Source organism: Saccostrea cucullata, unplaced genomic scaffold, assembly GCF_032062105.1.
Source record: "Saccostrea cucullata isolate Sc308-1 unplaced genomic scaffold, CSIRO_AGI_Scuc_v1 ctg1333, whole genome shotgun sequence".
Taxonomy (NCBI): Eukaryota; Metazoa; Mollusca; class Bivalvia; order Ostreida; family Ostreidae; genus Saccostrea; species Saccostrea cuccullata.
In genome coordinates this window covers 118,216-145,207 of record NW_026921475.1, presented here as the reverse complement: position 1 = coordinate 145,207, position 26,992 = coordinate 118,216, and the positions used below count along the sequence as shown (strand labels likewise).

The window sequence follows — 26,992 nt, the reverse complement described above, 5'->3', positions numbered from 1 at the left end:
AAATTCTTGTTAGTTGACTAAGTTAGTCAAACTAAGACAATTTGCAATGGAAATTCTTGTTAGTTGTCTAAGTTAGTCAAATGATAACACAAAATGCAATGGAAATTCTTGTTAGTTGTCTAAGTTAGTCTAACAAAGGGATTTTTTTCTTGAAAACCCCAGATTCAAATAATCAAAATAAATCCAATTTTAAATAATACACTGTTATATATACTTTATCAACTCTCCACAACAAGAAAATCTTTCTCCAACCTGACTTCTAGGATATGGACGATCAAAGTGTGCTATTCCAGAAGTATCTAGTCCCGGCAAGGCCACACCAGCCCAACATTTGGAGACATCAGAAAAGACATCTCCACCAGTGAGGACTGTCCTCAAACAGGAAAATGAGCACTCTGCAGGACAATAAAAACTAGAATCCACAATTACCCACTCAGAGTTTATCCCTATTTACACAACCAATAAGAAATATCCATCAAGAAAACGAAGCATTCGCAGGCGTAGAGGATTCAATCTCAACCGGACTAAGGTGAGCAATCAATATAATGTTCTTGAAAAATCTTATACAATATCATTAACTGAATGCCTGCATGGGAAGAAAAGTTTTGGACTCTGAAAGGGAGATGTGACAAAAACATTTTGACAGTTATTGATTTCCACCGAAACCATTATCCACAAGAAAGAAGAATATGGTAGTTTTATGTTGAATCACAACTTTAAATTCAAGAATGTACAGTTGGTTTTATTATAAAACGTACGAAACACATTTACGTGAAATTGTACTCCACATGTCTTGGATACTTATTCATGTGCAGGGTAGGATGTAGCATCATATACTGTCAAGAATCTTGATGTTTTTGATCTTATGTTTGTAAAAAAAAAAGTTTTGAATTGCGATAAACAAAGTTAAAGTCAACGTTTTGTTACTTGGCATATATTTATTATGATGTCCAGACTTCCATGGTATCGACTTAGCAGGAAAAAAACTTAGCTATAATTTGACTAAGGCTTCATTCACTAGAATGGAATATTATTAATTTTTGTTGTAACTAGAGATGGTTTTCAATTAAAATTTTCAGTAATTATCAGATTCAATATATCCTTAATGGATTGAAAATTTTGTAAAGTCAAGATAATGTGGGACATTGCATCTTTTTCATGTGCATGTGAAGGTAATGTGAAGGTTATCTTTTTCAACTTTGACCTTTTTCAGAAAAAACAATTGTATATAATGAACTTACATTATCTATACTAGATTTGTGAAGCTGAATTTTCAGGCAGTGCCGGGGTTTATTGTCTTTTTTGAACACAATAATGTGGCGAATTTTTTATACCCCAATCTTTGATATTTATTGAAACAAAATTGATTATATCTTTCAATCATTCAATCTTCCTAATTCTAAATTATATGTTTATATGCATGAAATTTTGTGATTTTTCATATAGTCATCTACATTGTAAATAAATGGCATTTTTCAATTCACTCAATCTTAGTCTTCGTATCAAACAGGGTTAAATTACTGTCAGTATATTAACACAAATATTATTTTACCTCTACTGATTTTTCGCTATATAAAAGTAAATATTTTGCAGATTGAATAACATTTCTTCTGTCACGAAGAAGGCACAGAAGTTGAAGAGGTAACTCGTGTGAAATCAGTTTCTTTGCTTATCAAACCGAATAATTATTGAACGACCTCTCTAAAGGATTTTAGATGGGGAAAAGCTAAATCAAAAGTTATTCGTGATCTTATTTTTTTGAACGGGGCGTTCTTGTCAGACTATATTTCAACATTGGGTATGCACAAAGGCAATCGGATCACGCTCGCCCTTTTCCGTAACTGATAAAAAGACTCGGACAGCGATGGAGCGTAGTGATAACATCGAACCTATGAAACTATTGGCTTGAAGTGCGCATTTGTCAGTAGTGAGATAACGAAAGTTAATTCCTTTACAAGGTTAGCTTTTTTAAAAAAGCTGAGTGTCAGCCACTGGAATACAGAAAATTTATTTCTTGTTTTGTAAAGGTTTATGATTTGATCTATCCATCATGTTGTGTTCCTTAAAATTCTTATAATCGTTTTCTTATTTGTAATATAATGCTGTACATAATAATTATAAAGCATAGAATATTTTTTTAAATTCTGCATCCTGATCATTACATGATCTCCAATAATTCTCTTCGGCGCAGACATCAGAGAAAGTTCATCTTATACAAAGTCACCATGGCAACAAAAATCATGTAAAGTATACTGAAAGGAAAAAGAAACGCAGGGTAGCATAATTGTCGATAAAAATTTGACCACATGACCGAAAATTACGAACATTGGACAGATGGGAAATAGAGTTACTGTGCATCAAAATTAGTATTCAGAATTACTCAACCGTAAAATTTATGACGTCACGTACGTAGTGAAAACGCTAAAAAGCCCGAAACACCTGCAATTTGATAACGACGTGTTTGTTCACAAATCCTGTTGCATTATTTGATGCAGATGAGGTATGCACATCGTTTTTCAATATTAAGAGACATTATGAATTTATTGAAATCTTGGCACAGTTTACGGAAGTTTAATGGGGTCTTGTTTCGAATTGCCTAATTAATGAAAAAGGCAAAAACGGTTTACTAGACAGTCTCTTGTAAATTTTCCCCCATAAAACTTTTAATCCGTTGTCAGAGAGGGTCTGGAGTGGATTTCAATCAACCGTGACGATGACGTTAACGCGAAACAGAGCTATGTTACGAGCGGGTTATTCATCCTGCCATCTCTTAAATCGCTACATTACTACCACAAAAACAGACATTTATAGTGTACACGATTATAATCATAAAATTCATAAGAAATTTGAAAGAAAACAATTCCGCAAATTGGATTTTTGAGCCAGTCAACTAACTGTTGTATTCCTCTCACTGGCGCATGCGCGCGACGTTTGACTTATTTTTTTGCCCCCTCTTTATACCCCCCTCTCTTTCACAGCAAGGGTGTAAATATGTGAATTAACATTCAAATGGTACAAGATATATTAGGATTTTAATTTATAATATTGTGTTTTACATACATGTGTACAATAAACATTTTACACAACATTTCTATTTTTACAGTAAATGTATATCTTCACAGAACAACATTTTTGTACTACCCTATCCTGCATGTACATCATTCCTTTTAAAGGCATTTTAACAAGACAATGGGTATTATTTTAAACAGCAATGTAATGTAGACATTCTAATTACTGGAACATGTACTTAATGCACTACTTTAATTTGTATAATGAATAAACATGCATATTACCAAAATAAAGTTAATTTTATTTGTTGTTGAACCAAATACATGTATTGCACAACTGTAAAAAAAAAAAAAGATTGTGTATTTAGTAACCTGGTAATTGTAAATATTCAATATTTATATCTGCAAATATATAAATAAATGTCCATGAGTTTACTCGTCATCATCACTTTCTCTGTCATCAGTGGTAGGAATGCCTCGCTTAAGTCTGTCAACAGTGTTCATAACACACATTTCAAAATGTTGTCGATTAAAACTATATGGACTTTTGGAAATGTCTTTGAATGCCCTTTTAAGTGACGACCAGGTGTGTTTTGCCACGGGTTGTTCTTCTTTAAGATGTCTAAGATCTGTTGAACATCTTGGTCACATGGTCTATCTTTGTGAGTTGTGTGAAAATTCTGTGTTGATGTCATTGCACAAAGGTTGTCGCAAATGCTGTGAATTACTGGTGCCACCTTGGAAATTTTCACAATTGCATTTTCTGTTTTATTTGCACCTAGGCCACGAATCAAATCTTTTAGCATTTTAACTTGATTTTCCTTTTCAATGTCAGCAGCTTTGTTGTGTCCCAGCCTTCCAGTTGGGTTAATGAAAGATGCCGCCCTAACTTTCAGTGCCATTTTAGGTGTCAATAGAGTTTCAGTTTTAAGAACATAATCGATACACTCAGTCATGTACTTTGACAAAGACGAATGGGAGTAGAAGAGTGGCATCATATATTTCAGTGTTATGTTGGTTAGGTATATGTTAAACCAGTTTGTTTTTAGTTTGATTCATACTACTTAATTTTCATAAAGCATACCTCTGTGTCTTGTTGCAATGGTGGAATGAAGGTTTTCCTCAATACAAGGTCCATAACCTTATTGAAAGTCTCACTTCTTGGTGTAAATAATGGTGTAAATCAGATGTGGATACTTAAAAATTCTAAAGAACTTTTGGACAATTTGAAATCACAAGACTTTACAAAAATTAACAGCAGTAAAACTTACGACTTTTCAACTTTATACACAACAATTCCGCACGACAAATTAAAATCCAGGCTTTTTGATATCATTGACAGCTGCTCTTCAACAAAAATGGAACTCGTAAGTTTACTTACCTCGTCATTGGTCATTTGAAAAATTATTTTGTTAAAACAGATTCTGATTGCACACATAAGTACTCTGAAGTTGACATCAAGAAGATGCTTGAGTTTCTGATTGACAATATCTATGTGGTTTTTGGAGACCAGGTATTCCAACAATCTATTGGAATTCCCATGGGTACAAATTGCGCTCCGTTATTAGCAGACTTATTTTTATATTCATATGAAGCAGAATTTATGCAAAATCTTTTGCGTGAAAAGAAAACATTTAGATATATCGACGACGTATTGTCAATTAATAATGATAATTTCCATTCCTACGTCGACACGATATATCCTGGTGAGCTTGAGATAAAAGATACCACAGAGTCCGACACTTCTGCTTCATACTTGGATATTTTACTTGAAAAAGACACAAATGGTAATCTAACAACCAAGCTATATGATAAACGTGATGACTTTAACTTTTCTATCGTCAACTTCCCTTACTTATGCAGCAATAAACCTTCATCACCTGCATACGGAGTATTTATATCTCAGTTGATTCGATACGCAAGAGCATGCCCTACGTATGAACAATTTCTTAAACGAGGTAAATTATTGACAAGCTAGTTGATGAAACAAGAATATCAACAGTCTCGTTTAATGTCATCATTTCGTAAATTCTATGGTCGATACAATGACCTTGTCAGCAAATACAATTTATCAATGAATGAAATGCTGACTGACGTTTTTCATACCAATTGTTAGTCCATTTTTTTATACACTGAGTTGACCACGGATATTTCCGTTATTTCCTAATTATGACAACGAGCATACGGCGGGTGTGACCGGTCGGCAGGGGATGCTCACTCCTCCATGGCACCTGATCCCACCTCTGATGTTTCGGAGGTCCGTGTTTGCTCTGCTCTTATTTTGTATATTTGTTTAATGGACGTTCAGATTGAATACTGTTCGTTATTTCCATATCCTTCTTCCCAAATGAAGCATCTTCACATTATCTGGAATGCTATCATGGATTGGAAAATCATGGAGATTCTGCATTCTGAAGAGTTCCATTACCAGGGATAGCAGATAAGCAGTGCCAACACAATCCACAAATTGCTCATGTGCCTGGTGGATTTTACAAAAATAGAAAGTATTTAAGGTGACTCAACATATGAAAAAAGAATAAAAAAAAATATGAATTAAACTCAGATCTGCATAAGGGTTTGTCATGTGATCAGATACACATACCATATCTTTAATAAGCATGGGGAAAAATTTGCTTGTATGAATATATCAAATGTATTGTGTTGATCTGAACTAGATGTATACGTCAATTACTATAGATTACAAAAATGTTTATACCTTGAAACGAACTTTAACCTTCCCATTGACATTGCTCCTCTGGATGACCACTTTCAGGTGTGCTAGTGTTGCTTTATCCGTGGCCTTGTTCAGCTTTAAAAACTTTTTGCATAATTTTTACGGGAAAAATAACAAAAAAATATTTTGTCTAATAATAATATTATGTTCAGTTCCACCAAAATACAAGAAAAGTTTTAGCTAGGAAGTAAAATTATTCAATTTATCATTCAAATTACCTCCAAGAAATCTTGCAGGGTGTAAAATAATTCATTGATGAAAGGATTTAACTGCTCGAATCTTTCAACAGCAGTATGTGTACCCCTTCTTAGTGCTTTTGCCCCCTCTAAGCGTACCCTAGTTAGTTGATCACCACCCACTGGAACTTGCAACTTATCAAGTTCACCTCCTGTAAAATTAAGGAATATTTAAATTATCTTGAATACTAGTAATACTTTCAACATCACAGATGTATGATTTAATATAGCTAGCGTTAAACATTAAAATATTACCTCTACCAGCTTTGGCATAGATCCTGTTTATATCCTCAACATAACTATCTAGTATGTGTAGACAATCTGAATAGCATGCTTCATTTTTTAAAAGAATTGGAAGCATAAATATCTTGGATGGTGTTGACATCTCCTGTTGTAAATCATGTGGAATGTGATCTGGAAGTACTTTTTCCATCCATTTAAATTCAGGCATGTAGTCTACAATTTTTCTTGCAAGTAGGACTTTTAAATAGTTTTTAGCTCACCTGAGCCGAAGGCTCAAGTGAGCTTTTCTATTCACATTTTGTCCGGCGTCCGTCTGTCTGTAAACTTTTCACATTTTTGACTTCTTCTCAAGAACTGCTGGGCCAATTTCAACCAAACTTGCCACAAAGTATCCTTGGGTGAAGGGGTTTCAAGTTTGTTCAAATGAAGGGCCACGCCCTTATTCAAGGGGAGATAATTGGCAATTAATGAAAATTTAGTGGTATATTTTAAAAATCTTCTTCTCAAGAACCACTGTGCCAGGAAAGATGAAACTTATGGGGAAACATGTTCAGGTAGTGTAGATTCAAGTTTGTTCAAATCATGACCCCCAGGGGAAGGGCGGGAACAAAATTGCCGAACAAGGTTTTACATAGAAATATATAGGAAAATTCTTTAAAAATCTTCTTCTCAAGAATGACAAAGCCATTATTCATCATATTTATATGGAAGCATGCTCAGGTAGTGTTGATTCAAGTTTGTTCAAATCATGACCCCCGGGGGAAGGGCGGGGCCAAAATGGCCAACCAAAATTTTACATAGAAATATACAGGAATATTTCTTTAAAAATCTTCTTCTCAAGAATGACAAAGCCATTATTCATCATATTTATATGGAAGCATGCTCATGTAGTGTAGATTCAAGTTTGTTCAATTCACGACCCCCGGGGGAAGGGCGGGGCCAAAATGGCCGACCAAGGTTTTACATTGAAATATATAGGAAAATTCTTTAAAAATCTTCTTCTCAAGAATGACAAAGCCATTATTCATCATATTTATATGGAAGCATGTTCAGGTAGTGTAGATTCAAGTTTGTTCAAATTATGACCCCAGGGGGTAGGGCGGGGCCAAAATTGCCGACCAAAGTTTTACATAGAAATATATAGGAAAATTCTTTAAAATTTTCTTCTCAATCATTTTCTAAGACAAGAGGCCCACGGGCCTTATAGGTCACCTGAGTATCATGAAACAAGTCTTACAACTGAGTAAAACCAAAATGTTGAGGGAAGAAATATACATCTTTACCCCAGGAAACTTGGATTACAATAGGGTTATATGTAAGCTACTTGCTTCATTTGCATGTAAAAATTCTGTACCATTATCATAAGCCATCAATGCTTGAATTTCAGGGTTTTTTTTTTTGGCAGAACATTATTGATGTATCACATAATTATGAAATGTCCTTTGTTATGCAATTTAAAATGCATTTGCAGTATGAAGATGTGGGACCTTAAGTAACAGTGACCTTGAGCAAGTTAGAGAGTCCTCCTGACTAAACATCTTTTATCACAACTGTAAACTTAAAGTGCCACATTAAAAATTCTAAATTCTAGAGTGTTAAATCCTGCATTTTGTGGTTCTTAATATATATTAATGTTTTGTTAATTTTGTAATGGGAGAGGAGAAAATGCAGCAGACCAGATCAGTATGTGAACCCGGGCCCCCTGAAACTCTAGTCATGTGCTCTACCAACTCAGCTATCTGGCCACTGGCGATCAAACCCGGCTGACTGCCACATTCCTCCCTCCTTAAAGTTCTTTTGCCCTCCAAAGACCCCCACCCAGGCTCATCCCTGGCAGGTCTTTCACCTGTCAATTCCAGGTCACGGCACCAAAAGTAACGGGAGAGGAGAAAATGCAGCAGACCAGACCGGGATTCAAACCAAGGCCCCCAGAAACTCCGGTCAGGTGCTCTACTAACTGAGCTTTCTGGCTTGCGGCGATTGAACCTGGCTGACCGTCACTATTTATTATATATAATCTGATATGTAGGAATTCTTCCCTTCTTACAGTCTTTTATACATACTGTAATAAAAAAATCACACATTCATAAAAAGTCATATTAGATTTATTGGAGTTCTAAATTCACTCAGTATAATGATTTTCATGTATTATTCAATGAAATTATTTATAACATCAGATTTTGAAAAGAATTAAGCATCATGAGAAAACATTGTATATCATAATATCTACAATTGCACAACAGCTTAAATTAAAATATGGCACAATTATATTCAACATAAAATATCAAAGCAATGGATATTAAAAAAAAACAAGACACTGCAAAGGAGACTCCCTCGCAAAAGAGAATATCAACATAGATATAAATCACTGCTTGATTTACACACTGAAATGCATGTTTCTTTAAACATGTAACTAGTACAATGGTTCAATAATTGACTTTTAAATTGTGCACAATAATGACTGAAATAATGAAGTTGTATTTATTGACTATAGCATTGCATTTATTTAAAAAGCTTGGTGAACAATTCATTTATATTTTAATTACTTTGTTCAATTTTCAAACAATATGAAACTACCTTATTGGTCTACTTTCTGAAATTTTACCACCAAGCATACTATGTATGATGCAATTTTCACTTTATTTCTATATCATCTGAAAGAAGCAAGGTTTACCTCCCTTTACGGGCTGGCCATTGACCCCCTTCTTTCTATGTTACTTACCTTTGAAAAAGTGAATGCTTCATATGTCTTTGGTGATTTCAGACAGTTAAAGCATTAAAATAGATAAATAATGTAAAATAATGGTTACATGAAAATGTTTTTTTTTTATCATGTATCTGAATTTGTTCACCAAGCATAATTGTATATATATACATTTTAAAATTTGCAGAAATACGTGTAGTAAAAATTGAACCATAAAATTATCCTCAACTTTTAACAACATGATCATGAATGTAATGAATATATAAATGCATTATGGCAAGAACAATAAAAATAAATTTAATCAGAGACATTATAAAACTTAATTTTATGTCTCTGATTTAATGCACAATTTTAAACATTCTGCTCCAAAGCATTTTGAAGCAATGCACCCCCCCAAAAAAAAAATCAAGAATATGCAAAGATTACCTAGACCAGTGAATTTATACATATATTAATTAAATCAACTTTTAAATTCAGATTATCCATGATTACAATTTAATTAAAATATCTGCATAATGAAAATTGATAGCTTAGGGATATATTTCAAGGAAATTTAGCTGTATTCGGTGGTTGTAGAGAACAACTTCTTTAATCTTACATAACGGAAGCGAAAAGAAAGATTAAAAGTTGTTTACAAAGACCTGAATACATTTATCAACACTTTTTTAGAAAAATAGATCTTTAATAATATAAGATCATAATTTAAGATATACCATAAATCCAGAGAAATGTATTTTTATCAGTATACTACATGCAGTACTTTCTTGAATTGTGTTGTCTGTATAGATTTCAATTATTTTTTTTTGTGGTAAATAACGGTAAGGATTCTAAATTTATGAGGGGGATATCTTTTTTTTTAAGTTTTTGCATAAAATTTCAATATACATATATGCAGTTATTAAAAATATAGATTTTAGGATAATGCAAAAGTAAAGATGGCTTGATAATAAAAACTCCTAAAGAATAGATTTAAGCAAAAAGTCTGTACAAAGTATTTACATGATTAGTCTTAATCAATACAATTATGTACAACAGATTATAACAAATTCACATTCAAGTAGCAAATTAAGGAAGCCAGTCTTTTCAGAAATGTAGATAAAAGTTTCACATGCATTACAGAAGCCAGTCTTTTCAGAAATGAAATGTAATTGGTTCAACAGTTTCATATTTAAAACGGTAGATTGTCTTTTCAGATATGGAATGTTAGTTTTTAAATTTCACATGCAACACAGGAGATAGTCCTTCCTATAAACAGAATCTTGATATAACAGTATGGTACATTAACACACAGTGATAGTAGGTAGTCTTTTCACACCAGGGGCAACTGTTTACAATGTCTTTGCAGATATACTCTTTTGACAATGGGTTGTACAATAACTGTAGTAATTCTGTGTATTACACATAAATTCTTTCATTCAAATATATACTTAAATTCTAATATATACTTAAATTCAATTCATAGGTATCAATCACCATAAGTAAACCTACTATTTAAGAAATCAATATTGATTTAAATGCCCATGAGATGAAATATGAATTCTATGATTATTATACATGTGCATGCATTACCAAAACAGATACAATGTACAAAGTACTTTACAAACACAAAAACCTTAAGAGCCCTCTTTGCAATGCACACTAAAGAGTTCTGATTTTGTAGTATTTTTATGCAGATAATCCACCCTTTGATCTAGACTAAATAAATTGAAATGTATAGTTTATCAGTATCAGCTATCTTTGAGAGTGATCAAATCAATCATTCACAATTACACTTAAATAGATCAAGAAAAATAGATTGAACTCTTCATTTGAAAGTATTTTGCACAGTTAAGTAAACACCAGACGTGTATATTTGTTCATAAGTACTTCATTCTCTTTGAAATAAAGAAACTTGGATTCGCTTTGAATATTTTAAAATATTTATATATATTTACATCTTTTCATACACTATAATTTTAAAATATAAATGTTATATATATACATTACATCTTTTTTACAAAAGTCATACACTGAAAGATTTTCACTATAATTTTACAATTTTCCTTTTTCCCCGCTTCATATTTTTGTGTAAGTTAGCGCAGTTCGAACCCGATTAAATAAAAAAATGCCATTATTCTGTCGAAAATCAATGAAGCGAAGCTAAATGCAAAGTTGATCTGTAACTCATTAAGATACACTCACATACCGAAATTCAGCTCAATATCTCCAAACGTTTAGAAAAAAAAGTGCGGAAAACCAAGTGGGAATCAAATTTTCTGTCAAAAATCAATGAGGCAAATTTAAACTTGATCTGCATGGCCAAAATTCAGCTAAAAGCATGTTATAAAAAATAGCTTAATATTTGATTGAATCAAATCTTGCAGATATACACCAGTACAATAATTCATTATAATACTTTCATATTTTAATTTTTAAAGAAAAAGAACATGCATAATTACATTCAATTTACAAATGACTTAAATGTTTAGTTCAATAATTACAAAAGTATACAAATTTACATATAGTGTTACAAAACACAAAAATCAACACAATTATCCTGTTATAAGAAAAAAATGCTGAAATGAAATTGAACTGTATGTACTATATAAAATAAAGGTAGCCAAACTGTAGTGTTTTCACCTGTTTTTTTTTTTAAGTTTGTAAACAGAACATACATATTAAACTAAATAATTCCATCTCATGGGCATTCAATTTTTAAACACAATTTTGTCCCAATAACTTCCCAATAATGAAATATATGTATTAAAATTTTAAAATTGAATACTTCACATATGTACATGTACATATGTATTTTTTTTTTAAAGTACAGGGGAGTTATTGGGGCATATAGGGTAGATGAAGAGTGGCAACCCTTGATTTTGCCAAACCACTCATGGCAGTTTGTAAATATTTAGTTTCCAATGGAAACTAAATATTTGCATTCTACCTGTGTTGTGCTCTAGAGGGTTTTTGCTCCTGGAAAATACAAATGCACCTATATCATTAGCTAGTTTAAGGATTATTTGCAGCACAGTAAATCATATTATGGTCAGACCAATAAGCCTGAAGCACATCTGTTTGTATATCAGTAAAGTTTGTAAATATTAGGTCTAACTGTGTCTTGTTTTTTGTTGTTACTTTGTTTATCACTTGCTCACAGCCAAAGTTTTCTTTTATAAAGTTAAGGAAATGTCCATACTGACCAGTATTCAAATCCAAATTACAATCTCCTATCATCACAATTTTTTTATCTTTGTTAACAAATGGAAGCAACCTATTCTTCAAGGTATCGTAAAAATGTTGAAGAGTACATGAAGGCTGCTTATATAAAACTACACACTGCATTGGAGTATTGGATGGCATAATGGAAATTATGGAAAATTCAACAGACTTGGAAGTGAAGGAGTTGTATGTCAAACACTGTAAATGATTCCTCAAATACACGACAATGCCATGATGTGATCTGGTATGGGAAATGTTTGCATCATTTCTGAACATTGTAAAACCCTCCAAAGTAAAGTCTTCATCAGAATCTGATTCACAAAGCCAAGATTCAGCTATACCAATAACATCCGCAGCTAAAACACTTGGTTCTGACTTTATATCAACAAAGTGTTTGTGTAGAGACCTTGCATTGTTGAACAAAAATTTGACATCTTTACATACTGAATAAAGTGGTATGTATGAGAGCTGCAATCTATTTTCTCTCAATCTTTCCATCTCTTTATCAACATTTTCATCTTTTGAAAGACTTTTTTCATTGAAATCCAAAATGAATAGACCATCAAGTGACCTTACTCTTGAAAGTGCAACATAATGTATGTGAGGAATTTTTCGCTGCCTTGTCTGTGCTAAGCTGATTACTGCCTTTGAAAGAGTTGCTCCTTGTGCTTTGTGAATTGTTTTTCCAGCAGATGGTTGGAGTGGAAATTGAACTCTCTCATAGGTCTTCCTGTTATAAACAAATGTTCTTTTAGCTTCAAATATGGGAGTCCATGTAGTGTTCACATTTGTGCTGAACAAATGGTTGTATTGATGTCTTCTTGATATACCTATACTTGAGTCAGCAAACAGAACCCATACTATGGCAGGTCTTAATTGTGATTGTTTATATTCAATGTATTTCACAACACATGAAGCACCATTTGTCAATCCATCTGTAACATCAAGATTCACTGATATGTCATAGAGCATATCCACAGCAATAACAAGATTTGTTCTTAATTGTCCAGTAGATGCTGGATTTTCAGGCAAGTTTTGAACTAGTTTCAATTTCACTGATGCAGAAAGTTTTGTCTGTGATAACACATCTGTGTCTGCTCTTACATTTACTTTAACTGTTGAAAGGTTTTCTATTAAATTGTTATTAAAACAATCAACAAACTTGTTCTCAATAAACAGATGAGGTGCCTGTTTAGGATAGATTTCAGAGTCTTGCCTAATGACACGTTGAGAAATAAGTTCTTTGTCTTCATCTGTCATTTTGTTTTCACGAAGTCTATTCAACATTTCAGCAAATCTGAGGTCATCCTTTTGTCTCATAATTTCAGATAATTCCTGCATATGAAAATGCTCATGCCACAAATTTTTTGCTAAACTCTGACCAGGATTAGAAAGGTCTTTGAAAATCCACTTGTCTCCAACAGGTGGTAACTGATATAAATCACCTACAGCTATGATGCTAATACCACCAAAGTCTTGTTTTCTACCAGTAAGTTGTTGGAGTCTATCATTTATAAATGTCAGCATATTATTTCCAACCATTGAAATTTCATCTATTATCACAACTGACAAATTCTGGTACTTTGTCCTAAATGAGTTCAATTCATCTGCACCCATGTGCTGCTGTGTTTGATACATTTTCCTGTGAAATGCTGATGCAATAGTGGTCCCTTTGATGTTGTATGCAGCTTTACCAGTGTGAGCACAAAGTAATATTCTAATATCATCTGGACTTTCTCCTTCTTTTGAGTAAAGTATTCTGTGTAATGTTTGGAAAATTGCATCAATAACTACAGATTTTCCTGCACCTGCTCCACCAGTAAGAAAAGCATATAATGGTTCATCTCTGTTTTGAATCCAGTTTGTCACATGATTGTAAAATTCTCTCTGCTTTGTATTCAGGGATTGCAAAAGTTTATAATATTGCTCATCAGGAATGCGGACAGCACTCATTTCTGTTTCAGTTACTTTTGAGGACAAACCCAGGTCTGGACCTATATCAAAATCTCTATGTTGAACTGTATCAGGATCAATATGTACAAATTCCTCGGATGGTTCAGAACCTATCTCTGCATCTTCTGCCTCAGCATGTTCTGTATTTGGTGCTACTGTCTCCAGATCATCAAGATCTTCTTCAGCTTGAAGTCGAGCTTGTTCTAATTCATCCACAAAATGTTCATACTGCCTTTGCTTCATTTGTATTATACTTGCTTTTTGCATGTAATGCTGTTCATAAGTTTGACAACTACCAAAAAGATCAGTATTCTCATTTCTCCACGGCAGATAGAGAAGAATTCTTTCTCTGTAATACTGTTCAGAATTTGTTTTTTGGCTGTACCCTACGTATCTAATAACCCGTTTGTTTTTTCGTCTTCTGATCTTAATCCCATTTTTCAAATGAACTAAAATATCCTGATCAGAAAAGATGTTCTCTTGAGAATCTTCTTCAGGATCATCCTCATTCACTTCCTCTTGCACATCTTTTTCCATTTCTTTTGGAAAAGTGACTTCCAACTCAGAAACAACATCAGCTAAGCACCAATTTTCTAGTTGCTTTGGTCTTCTTGCATATCTATGTATCATACCATCTGACTTAATATCAGTCGAGTCTTTTGGTAACTCATTCAATTCATCGTGATGTTTGAGTAAGAAAACTCTGTCTTCAGGTGGTGAGGTATTTATAAAGACAACCTCTCTACTAGCTTGTGTAAGTGGCATCTGAAGGATCAAATAACTCGCTTCTTGTGCACTGACCTCAACAAAGTTCAAGAACTTGTTTCCAATGTGGCGAACTTGGCGCTTAAGATCCATATTTCCCTCTGCAGCTTCTTGAGATGCTCTATCAAGCATTGCACTTATTCCTCTTTGAGATTTGCTGATGTAAGCAACAATGTATGTGGCACAGGCATAAGGATCAAGTACAAACTGAATATCTAAGTTAGCATTCCAAGCTTTTAGCACTGATGTATTGTAGTAATTCACTCTCATTTCAGATGGATTTCTCCTTAGAAACACTTTAGGACCTTTTAGGGATGCTCGGATACATTTTATATACTCATCCTCACACATTTCTACTACAGTCTCTAAGAAGGACTCATAGTCTAAACTGCAACCATCTTTGTAATCATTCATTTTCTTTTGAATATCAGAATACAACTTTCTATAATGCTCAACTTCAACATCTAAGGGTTCAAGAAGCATGGTTTTGGGCAAAGGTGGCAATGGAAATCCAAATATGCAAACAGATTTACCCCCTTTTTTACAAGTCTTCGAGTGTTTATGTACCTGAAGCTCTACAAGGCGTTTCATTTGAGAATCATTCTCATGCAAACCACATGTGACATACTTATCTACATATGCTTCAATTTCCTCATTGCTATTTTCTTTGTGCTTTGGAGCATCACTTGTCCATACCAACATGTGAATATGCGGTGAACCTCGATTCTGGAATTCTACCCTTCGAAACACATCAGTGACAACACCTAGAGGATTGTGAGGACTCTTAAGAACGGTATTGATGAAAAGTTGAACTCTGTTGTCAAAGAATCTTGCACATGTCACTGGATCTTGTTTCACTAGTTTTGATTTTTCACTCCAATTCAAATCATCTAATTCTTCTTGTGACAAGGTTTTTCCATCTAGTGTTGCCAATGTTTTAAGTAGATCAAGCCATCTGGTATCAGCTGATGAGAGAGAAATAAACCAGGTTGGAAGACCCAACTGCCTTATCATGGCAAATACATCTTTCTTTTTAGATGAAAGGTATGCAGGAGAATTTCGAAGTGTTCTGAATATATAATACCCTTCATTTAATCTCACAATTTTTTCCGCAGAGGCTGGATTTAAAACTTGTTCTGCAGTGATTTTCTTGCCCTCTGATTTACATCTTCTCAGTGCCAAGTTAACTTTGTCACTAACTTGCTTAATTTGAATTTTCTTCAATTTAAAAAAGATGTTAGGTACAGATTGTGCTGCTCGTCTATCAACACTGCGCAACTCCCATTTTGCAATATCACTGTAGTGTACTGGAACTTCTCTATCCTCATTTTCAATTCTGTGTTGACCACAAAATATTGTTGGAAAACAGAGATATTCTGCATCTTTATCTGTAAATAAACTTATTGGTTTTTGGTTTTCTCCAGGGGCAAACACATAGAGTTTATTTGTATCAATATCTGCTTCATCTACAAGTGTATCAGAATTGCCCTGAATGCAATCATCTGAGGAAACTTCACAAAAACCATCATCATTTCCTTCAGTCTCACGATCATCACTTACATTTGAAGATCCTATCAGTTCTTGTACTGTTTCCTCATTACTTTTTTCAATTTCATCTCTCCAAGAAGGGTCTATCACTATACCTGAATATTTATACAATTCACTATTTTTCATTAGCCATTCTAAAGCATTTATCACCACATTTGGACGAACATTTTCTGTGAAGCATGCAGATTTGTGGGATAATCTTTTCTTTAATTTCACAGCTATAGTCACATGCTCATCTATTTGTCGTGGAAGGGCATTTACAGTTGGCTGAATATCAACTGTTACATTTACAATATTTCCTTTGACCGACATCTGACCTCCTCTTGGTAATTCTCTTATTTGCATAAAAGGTATCCGTTGTGATATCAACCTTTCTTCTAGTGGATGTAAATTTAAAGCATCGGGTTTGTCTGGCCATTTCATTCCATTTTTAACTGAAAGTCTTGGAATTTTTTCATCTTTCAGAGTTGAACAGCAAGTTAAACATAGCCATTCTATATCATCTACTGATCTAAACCCAGTACAAATACTTTTACTACTAGCACTAAGATTAGTTGTATCTAGCTTCACGACACTTTTCCGAAACCAAGTCTGATGACAACATGTACACACATAAATTGGGCCAATCTTAACTTCTTCATGGAATTTCTCTATGCAATCTTCCAAAGAATTACCATGACACCTTTTTTTCAATAATCTGTTTTCATAGTCTTTAAATTCTGCATCAAGCCTCTTTTTACTCTTAGAAACTCTTTCATTTTCTCTTTCTTTTTCTCTGCAATTTCTTCTACTTTGCTGTTTACATAGCCGTTCCTTCTCCATTGTCTCTTTTCCTTTTCTTTGCTTGCCTTTCTTTTAAACAAAATTTTGAATTTAGTCTTGCCTTGTTCATACTTTTTAAGGTACTTTTTCTGTCCTTGAGCTTCATCTCTGGATTTTTTCTGACACTTTTTTTGGAAGCCAATTCTTTTTCTTTAAATTCTTTACTTTGTCTTGCCTTGTTCATACTCTTTAAGGCACTTTCTCTCTCCTTGAGCTTTGTCTCTGGATTTTCTCTGACACATTTTTTTGAAGCTAGTTCTTTCTCCCTGAATTCTTTACTTTGTCTTGCTTTGTTCATACTTTTTAAGGTACTTTTCCTGTCCTTGAGCTTTGTTTCTGGATTTTCCCTGACACTTTTTTTGGAAGCTAATTCTTTCTCTTTAAATTCTTTACTTTGTCTTGCCTTGTTCATACTTTTTAAGGTACTTTTCCTGTCCTTGAGCTTTGTTTCCGGATTTTCCCTGACACTTTTTTTGGAAGCTAATTCTTTCTCTTTAAATTCTTTTCTTTGTCTTGCCTTGTTCATACTTTTTAAGGCACTTTCTCTCTCCTTGAGCTTTGTCTCTAGATTTTCTCTGACACTTAATTTTTTTTGAAGCTAGTTCTTTCTCTCTAAATTCTTTACTTTGTCTTGCCTTGCTCATACTTCTTAAAGTGCTTTCTCTGTCCTTCTGTTTTATTCGTGAGTTTTTCCTTCTTTTTTGCATATCATTTCTCATATATTCATTTCGATTTTTTTGTGATGGTTCAGAAATGACGCATTTTGTAGACATGCTCTCTTGAAACTCAAAGTACTTATCAATTAAAGAACGTCTATCACTCCCTGAATTGGACTCACTTATTTTTTGAGTTACAGACACTGGCTGAATCTCAAACTGGCTAATCATTGAAATATTACAACTCTGATAAAATGCGAAAAGGTAGTCAACAAGTTGACCTTGATCACTAAAAGTGATTTTTACAGCTTTACCCTCTGCACATGAAAGACCATCTTGTCCGTGAGAATGTGAATCAAAAAATACAGGACAATTCTTATCATTGACATATATTGCAGAGCAAATTCCTCCAACTATAATTAAACCTTGATTGTATCTTGCAAAGAGCTGTTCAATACCTTCCTTCAAATTTTTACTTTGACTTGAGTGATTCCAATCGACATGAATAACTGTTCCATAGATTTCTTCAAAATAGCAAATTTCATACTCACTGCCATGCACAAAAACAGACTTAGGAAGTTCTTGAAATTGTAGCATTTTTGTTACAAATTGAACAGTTGACTGTAATTCTGCAACTCTGACTCTATACAAATCATCTCCAGCAAACAGCACTTCATCAAGTTCTGCAGAAGTAGATGCATTTTGCAAAATGATGGACATCAAGGCATTGCATGTACACTGAACTCCTCTCGAAAAAGATGGAAATAAATGACTAGCTTGATTAATTGTTCCAAATAATTTTGTTCCAAGCAAATTGGCAGTGTTCATAGCATCGAAATTTTTCCTAGTTGTCCTATATCCAAAAACACCAATAGTCTTTGTAACTCCAACTCTGTTGTCAGGGGGAAAAAATTCTAGGGACAGTGGACCTTCGAATTAAGAGAAATTCTTGATATATATCTTCAATACCGTCTTCTTATATTTTTTTTCGCTTTTCTTCCAAGGGTATTTTTATGAAATAGTCCTTTTTTTTAACACCATTGAACACTCTTGAAATGTTTTCGGGTAGGCAGACTTTCTTAACTTCGTTAATGTTTGTCATACAATTCTTGCAAAAATAATGCTTTTTCAATGGAGTCTGCATGTCAGCAAAGTAGCTGTTAAACATGTATATGCTGTTTAATTCTGGATGTGTAAGTAGACAATGTAGACTGATGAGTGTTTGAGTGCCACCTATAGAGTGTCACATAACATATAAAGAAATAAATACCATAATTTGGAGTATACTCATTGAGTGTCCAGTATAAATGATAGTCTATATTAATACACATTTTTTCAACACCCACCCCAATTTTGTCTTTTCTTGATTATCTTCCCTTGAGAGAAGACTTGGTCCTATTTAAAAAATTAAACTCGCATTTACCGAGGATGCACCAAGTTTGGTTAAAATTGACCCTGTGGTTCTTGAGAAGAAGAGTTTACTGATGGACAGACAAAATGTGATCAGAAAAGCTCACTTGGTCCTTCGCATCAGGTGAGCTAAAATACGGAGGACCTACTTCCAAGAGTGACTTTTATAGTAGCTGCAATAATGTAGCCCTCTCCGATTTTTTTTAATCTGATGTTTTCTGGAGAGGGCTACAATTCCATCGCATCTCCGTAATGGTGCAAATATTTTTTTTTTAATAGGAGCGACTGCAGGCAAAATAAATTATTTTTACATTCAACTTACTTCTAATAAGACGAATTTTTTATTCACTGTCAACAGTAGACCCCGTTAAATGCGAAAAACTTGTAAAATAACTCTGCATGTTTCCTGGTAGTTTACTTCAGCAGCCATGACAGTTCACGCGTGACGTAATGAGACTTTCGCTTGAAATTTAGAACAACTGAATAAAGCAATTATCGGTGTTTATAAATGTATGTGCTGAATTTCATCACAAAAACATAGGTATATAAAACCATTTTAAGTGTTATTTTTTTGCAAGCAGCGATATTTATGTTTAAAATAAGGGAATTCCAAAAAGATCCGCTCCTATAGAACCTAAATTCTCATTGGCTGTCCCAAAATACAATCTATCAAGGTCAGTAAACATGGCGGATAAATTCGAGTTGTGATGTTGACATACACGAAAAATAAGCGATATAGGGATCGTTCTGTATATTTTTGCATTGGTTTACGTCTTGGATGACTACTTATTTGGAGTCAAGGTAAGAAATGTTAATAAAATAGCCATTTACTGTTAATTTGAGCCGAAATCCGTGCGGGAGCAAATCACTCCCGCAGCTGCACCATTATGAAGATCCTAAGGAGTTGTAGCCCTCTCCCAAAAAAGAAAAAAAAAAAAAAAGGGAGAGGGCTACATTATTGCAGCTACTTTTATAGGGAATAAGCAGCTGGTTTAAATCTTCAAATGGACCACACAGATGTTGGTTTAAGAATTTTTTTGTGTTCGGATAAGAAGTATTTACTATCACATAAAACAATAGCCGTGTAAACTGAGGCCCCGTGTCGCAGTAGGTTCTGCCACGAAAAGGATTCCTGACTGCTGAAAGGCCCTTAGTGCTGAGCATAGGACAAAATTTGTAGCCCTTCACCGGCACATGGTGGTGTCTCCTAATGAGTGAAAAATTCTTGACAGGAACGTTTATCAACATAAAAACAATCAATCTTTCATGTTACAAAAGTTAAAATTGGCAGAAGAAACAGAGAGATAGGACTAAAACGATATACGCCTCATGTGAGCGATGTGGCCCATGGACCTCTTGTTTTTAAAAAAGAATGATTTTTTTACATTTATCCCTAGCAAGTGAGTTATTCATGTCTAATTTAAAAAAAGCATTTTATGTTTATCCTTGGCAAGTGTATTACTCATGTGTAGTTTTTAAGGGTTTTTAGCTCACCTGAGCCGAAGGCTCAAGTGAGCTTTTCTGATCACATTGTGTCCGTCGTCCGTCCGTCCGTCTGTCCGTCCGTCTGTCCGTAAACTTTTCACATTTTCGACTTCTTCTCAAGAACCACTGGGCCAATTTTGACCAAACTTGGTACGAAGCATCCTTGGGTGAAGGGGAATTTAAATTGTTGAAATGAAGGGACATATCCCCTCGCAAGGTGAGATAATCAAGAAAAGACAAAAATAGGGTGGGGTCATTAAAAAATCTTCTTCTCAAGAACCACTGTGCCAGAAAAGCTGAAACTTATGTGAAAGCATCCTGGGGTAGTGTAGATTCTAAATTGTTCAAATCATGACCCCCGGGGATTGGGCGGGGCCACAATGGGGAATCAAAGTTTTACATAGAAATTTATGGGAAAAATCTTTGAAAATCTTCTTCTCAAGAACCACTGTGCCTGAAAAGCTGAAACTTATGTGGAAACATCCTGGGGTAGTGTAGATTCTAAATTGTTCAAATCATGACCCCCGGGGGTTGGGCGGGGCAACAATGGGGAATCAAAGTTTTACATAGAAATTTATAGGAAAAATCTTTGAAATCTTCTTCTCAAGAACCACTGTGCCTGAAAAGCTGAAACTCATGTGGAAACATCCTGGGGTAGTGTAGATTCTAAATTGTTCAAATCATGACCCCCGGGGATTGGGCGGGGCCACAATGGGGAATCAAAGTTTTACATAGAAATATGTAGGAAACATTTTTCAAACTCTTCTTCTCAAGAACCACTGTGCCTGAAAAGCTGAAACTTATATGGAAGCATCCTGGGGTAGTGTAGATTCTAAATTGTTCAAATCATGACCCCTGGGGATTGGGCGGGGACACATTGGGGAATCAAAGTTTTACATAGAAATATATAGGAAAAATCTTTGAAAATCTTCTTCTCAAGAACCACTGTGCCTGAAAAGCTGAAACTCATGTGGAAACATCCTGGGGTAGGGTAGATTTTAAATTATACAAATCATGACCCCCGGGGGTTGGGCGGGGCCACAATGGGGAATCAAAGTTTTACATAGAAATATGTAGGAAACATCTTTCAAAATCTTCTTCTCAAGAACCACTGTGCCTGAAAAGCTGAAACTTATATGGAAGCATCCTGGGGTAGTGTAGATTCTAAATTGTTCAAATCATGACCCCTGGGGATTGGGCGGGGACACATTGGGGAATTTAAGTTTTACATAGAAATATATATGAAAAAGCTTTGAATATCTTCTTAATAACAACTGGGCCAGAAAAGCTGAAACTTATATAATTATGATCAGTGGGGTAGGGTGGGGTCACAATACAAGGGGTAAATCTAGTAAAGTACAGAATTGTCAAAGCTTCCCAGGTGAGCGATGTGGCCCATGGGCCTCTTGTTATCCTTAGCCAATGTCTTCTTGTGTAGTGTTTTTAAGGCATTCTATTTGTGGGTTAACCCTTAGCTAAAGCGTTATTCATGTGTAGTGTTAAGGGTTTTCATGTTTAGCCTTACTTAGTCTGATGATCATGTGTAGTTTTTTGAAAATGTTTTAGTTATCCTTAGCTAGTGTTTTGTATTTTTTTTATATATATATTTTTCTTAGCTAGTAGTATTCATGTGTAGTTTTCTAGGGTTTTTAATTATTAAACGCTTACTTTGTGTAAATTGTAAGAGTACATGTAAATTTAGAATGTTTTGTTCAAATACAAACAAATCTCAAAGCAAACTTGTCTTAATGCATTGACACTTACAATGAAGTGATATCATTCTCTTTGTTTTGAAAATAATGGGTTAACCCTTAGCTAAAGCGTAATTCATGTGTAGTGTTAAGGGTTTTTATGTTTAGCCTTACTTAGTCTGATGATCAAGTGTACTTTTTTGAAAATGTTTTAGTTATCCTTAGCTAGTGTTTTGTATTTTTTATATATATATTTTTCTTAGCTAGTAGTATTCATGTGTAGTTTTCTAGGGGTTTTAATTATTAAACGCTTACTTTGTGTAAATTGTTAGAGTACATGTAAATTTAGAATGTTTTGTTCAAATACAAACAAATCTCAAAGCAAACTTGTCTTAATGCATTGACACTTACAATGAAGTGATATCATTCTCTTTGTTTTGAAAATAAGTTGTAAGCAAAACAGGTATAAAGAAGTAAAATTGTCCATCCTTGGCGCTTCCCTATGTCTGTTTTGTTTAGATGTTGTTTATGTAAACTTTATTATCTTGAATATTGAAATTGAGTTTTAAAAAATCATTAGGATTGGAATGTAGTATAAGACTGGTTATTTGAAAGTTTACAGGTTAGATGAAATTGACAATTCATCAAGGCATTGCATCTGCTTTTATTTCCTTTTTCAATTAGTTGTACAAATTGAGATTGTTCTGTTTTTTATAACAAACATGTGCACACTTGTTGCAGAGAACAGATGACTCTGTAATATTAACGACACAGAAATATTTCTCCAAAATCTTTTTTGTTATTTGATTGACTTTCCTTCTTCCTGTTGCTTTGTGGCGTTTTTTTGCAAAGAAAACAGTAATCTCAATGGAATCCTCACAGAACATAATGGTATCACTGATCAAAATGCAGTGTCATATCACTGATAAAGATACAAGTGTCATATCACTGCTAAAAATGCAAGTATCAATCACTCTTAACAATACAAGTGTCATATCACTGCTAAAAACGCAAATGTCTATCACTGCTCACAATGCATCTCACTGTAAATCACTGTCAAATCAGTGCTTAATATATACAAATTCACTTCCCGGTTAAAAGGACTACAAAGGTACTGCCACCCTCAGTAGAGCTGGACTGCCATCCTCAGCCAGACATCTTTGACTATCCTTTCTTCCAGGAGTAATGTAGGAGCATCTCAAAGGAATAATTCCTCTTCCTTTTGAGGTCTGCTAGCCAGTCTTCAAATGACTGTGTGGCTATTTCAACACAGACACATTTCCATAATATTGCTTATGCCCAGGTGTATGTCGGTCTTTCTTGCACTTACTGCAAAGAATTCCACCACTTTTTCGCACATACTTCCTTTGGGTTCTTCCAGCTTCCTCTTCTTTTCTTTTCCTGTACCTGAGGGTGGAATATGATACAGGCGCAGGTACTGCTGGATTGCTGGTACTGTGAAGTAGGGGGGTTGTGGGTGGTGGAATCTGCAACAAAACTGGAGGTGGTTGTTGCTGCCCTGTGCCACGTGTTCCAGATTGGTAAAGGCTGTACTTGTTGAGTGGGAACTAAGTTCAACATTGCTGGAACAGGTAAAGGATCAGAAGGTGGGGTCACTTTTCTTCTCTTTACTTTATCATGATTGCAGTATTTGGCGGAAGGACAAACTCATGAAGATTATCAGATTTTCCAGAGCACAAGGACGCAGGCTTCTGAAGAGGTGGCGGTAAACTTGCAGAAGCTGTTACTGGTGGCTTTGGGGGTACTGCTCTTTGTTCCAATATGTACCTGTCTTGTCTCTTCCCACGCCGATTATACCTTAAAATAGAAATAAATGTGCTAGTATTTTTTTTTCACCTGAACTGACCTTGATAATGGATTAATATATAAGTACTCAGGACCATTACGTTGTCATAATGATATTGAAATGTAAGGCAAAATTATCTAACTTTTTTAACTCTTATCTAACAAAATTATCTAACTGCTTTTTTTTAATGAAGTATTCTTTATTACTCCCCATCTGATAAATGATTATTTTTAGACATTGGACAATATTCCTTCTTTTAAAATAGCAGTGCATTTCTTGATAGTCATCAAAAATGTACTTTTATAGAATTCTCAAGATTTTGATTTGGGTTTATTTTAGTAATAGGAATTTAATGATGGATTTAATACTTATACCCCCTGCTTGGAAAGTGGGAGCGTATAAAGTTATTGGTTTGTCCGACCGTCCATCCGTCTGCTACCCTTTTTAGGTCACCTGAGTAAACTCAGGTGACCTATTGCTATCTGTTTTCGTCCGTCGTCGTTCGTCGTGCGTCGTTCGTCGTGCGTTAACATTTGAACATTTTCAGCTTCTTCTCTGCAACCACTGAACCAATTTCAACCAAATTTGGTACAAAGCATCTATGGGTGAAGGGGAACAAAAATTGTGAATTTCATGATCCCTGCCCCCCTGGGGCCTGAGGGGTGGGGCCAAAACCACTAAAATTAGTGCAATCTTTAAAAATCTTCTTCTTTACTCCTGGACATCAAGCAGTCAAACTGTTTGCATGATTGTAATCAGCAATGAGTCCTCTACCAAAATTGTGAAATTCATGGCCCTGGGGTCAGGGGTTCTAGTGCTAGGGCGGGGCTAAATAAGTAGGTAGTGAAAATGCATTATTTCTTTGAAAATCTTCTTCTCTGCTCCTGGGTATTAAATAAACCAACTAAGTACATAGTTATGATGAGCAAGAGTGCCTCTTCCAGATTTGTGAATTATATGGCCCCAGGGTCAGGGGTTCTGGTGTTAGGGCGGGGCTCTATAGATTATATAGTGAAAATGCATTATTTCTTTGTAAATCGTCTTCTCTGCTCCTGGGTAGTAAATAAACTAATTAAGCACATAGATATGATGAGCAAGAGTGCCTATTCCAGATTTGTGAATTTTATGGCCCCAGGGTCAGGGGTTCTGGTGTGGGGGGGGGGGGCTATATAGATTACATAGTGAAAATGCAATAATTCTTTGAAAATCTTCTTCTCTGCTCCTGGGTATTAAATAAACTAACTAAGCACATAGTTATGATTAGCAAGACTACCTCTTCAAGATTTGTGAATTTTATGGCCCCAAGGTCAGGGGTTCTGGTGTTAGGGCGGGGCTCTATAGATTATATAGTGAAAATGCATAATTTCTTTGAAAATCTTCTTCTCTGCTCCTGGGTATTAAATAGGCTAACTAAGCACAAAGTTATGATGAGCAAGAGTGCCTCTTCCAGATTTGTGAATTTTATGGCCCCAGGGTCAGGGGTTCTGGTGTTAGGGCGGGGCTCTATAGATTATATAATGAAAATGCAATAATTCTTTGAAAATCTTCTTCTCTGCTCCTGGGTATTAAATAAACTAACTAAGCACATAGTTATGATGAGCAAGACTACCTCTTCAAGATTTGTGAATTTTATGGCCCCAGGGTCAGGGATTCTGGTGTTAGGGCGGGGCTCTATAGATTATATAATGAAAATGCATTTTTTCTTTGAAAATCTTCTTCTCTGCTCCTGGGTATTAAATAAGCTAATTAAGCACATAGTTATGATGAGCAAGAGTGCCTCTTCAAGATTTGTGAATTTTATGGCCCCAGGGTCAGGGGTTCTGGTGTAAGGGCGTGACTCTATAGATTATATAGTGAAAATGCATTTATTCTTTGAAAATCTTCTCTGCTTCTAGGTATTAAATAAACTAACTAAGCACATAGTTATGATGAGCAAGAGTGCTTCTTCCAAAATTTAGAATTTTAAGGCCTCAGGTTTAAGGGTTATGGTGCTAGGGCGGGGCTCTATTGATTATATAGTAAAAATAAATTCTTTGAAAATCTTTTCCTTTGCTCCTGGGTTTTATGCCAATTATCCAAGTATATATATATTTATGATGAAGAAAGGTGCATCTATCAAAGTGGTTTTTTATGCCCCCAGGGTCAGGGGGGGGGGGTTACACAGTCTAAAAATAAATTAATGCTTTGAAATCTGCTCTTTTGTCTTAATCAACCATTTTATGATAACATTTGCAGAATTTTGAAATATGTGGCCCATGGGTCACTGGTTCCTTTAGGGTGAGGTGCACAACTGGGTATAAAGTGGTAGTGCGTTTTTTTCTTTGTTACTCTGATCTACGTCTGGGTATTAAGTAAAAAGAGTAAGCATGCTAAGTTTATAATTATGATAAGCAAGGGTGCCTCTTTCAAAATTGTAAATTGTGAATTTCATGGCCTCTGGTTTAAAACATGAACTAAATTTAATTGTTTGAAAGTTGTTACACAATACTCAGGTGACCTATAAGGCCCGTGGGCCTCTTGTTTTTTTTAATTTTCTCTCCTTTTTTAGAAGGTTTATGTAAAGAGGATCCAGACAGAAGAGTTAGACTTGAAACCAATCCAAAGGACTATTGGTACAATGACAGATTTCTGTCGAACGCCAGTCCTGAAATCAACGGCAACTATGACGGAAGATGTTGTCCAGAAATCTGTGGGAACTGAGACTGATGCAGCAGTACTGCCCTTCAACA

General features: G+C 34.7%; 1 protein-coding gene across 1 annotated transcript; it reads right to left on the bottom strand.

Moving 5' to 3' along the window:
- Nucleotides 1-5,718: 5,718 nt before the first annotated feature.
- On the bottom strand, nt 5,719-17,740 carry LOC134260084 (uncharacterized). The gene is made up of 6 exons (XM_062742664.1): nt 17,339-17,740; nt 12,245-17,244; nt 11,852-11,880; nt 6,234-6,476; nt 5,963-6,130; nt 5,719-5,843 (listed from the first exon to the last, which is right to left on the bottom strand). Exons 1-6 carry the CDS (start codon nt 17,738-17,740, stop codon nt 5,719-5,721), a joined length of 5,967 nt encoding a protein of 1,988 aa, XP_062598648.1.
- Nucleotides 17,741-26,992: the final 9,252 nt, after the last annotated feature.

Bases quoted from the DNA above. Each gene is read 5' to 3' on its own strand.
- LOC134260084 (XM_062742664.1), bottom strand. From the start codon at position 17,740: ATGAACAAGGCAAGACAAAGAAAAGAATTTAAAGAGAAAGAATTAGCT. The intron at 6,477-11,851 runs GTAGAATGCAAA...GGCTCAGGTGAG, and splicing joins CCCTCTAGAGCACAACACAG to CTAAAAACTATTTAAAAGTC. The intron at 6,131-6,233 runs GTAATATTTTAA...TTAATTTTACAG, and splicing joins CTATGCCAAAGCTGGTAGAG to GAGGTGAACTTGATAAGTTG.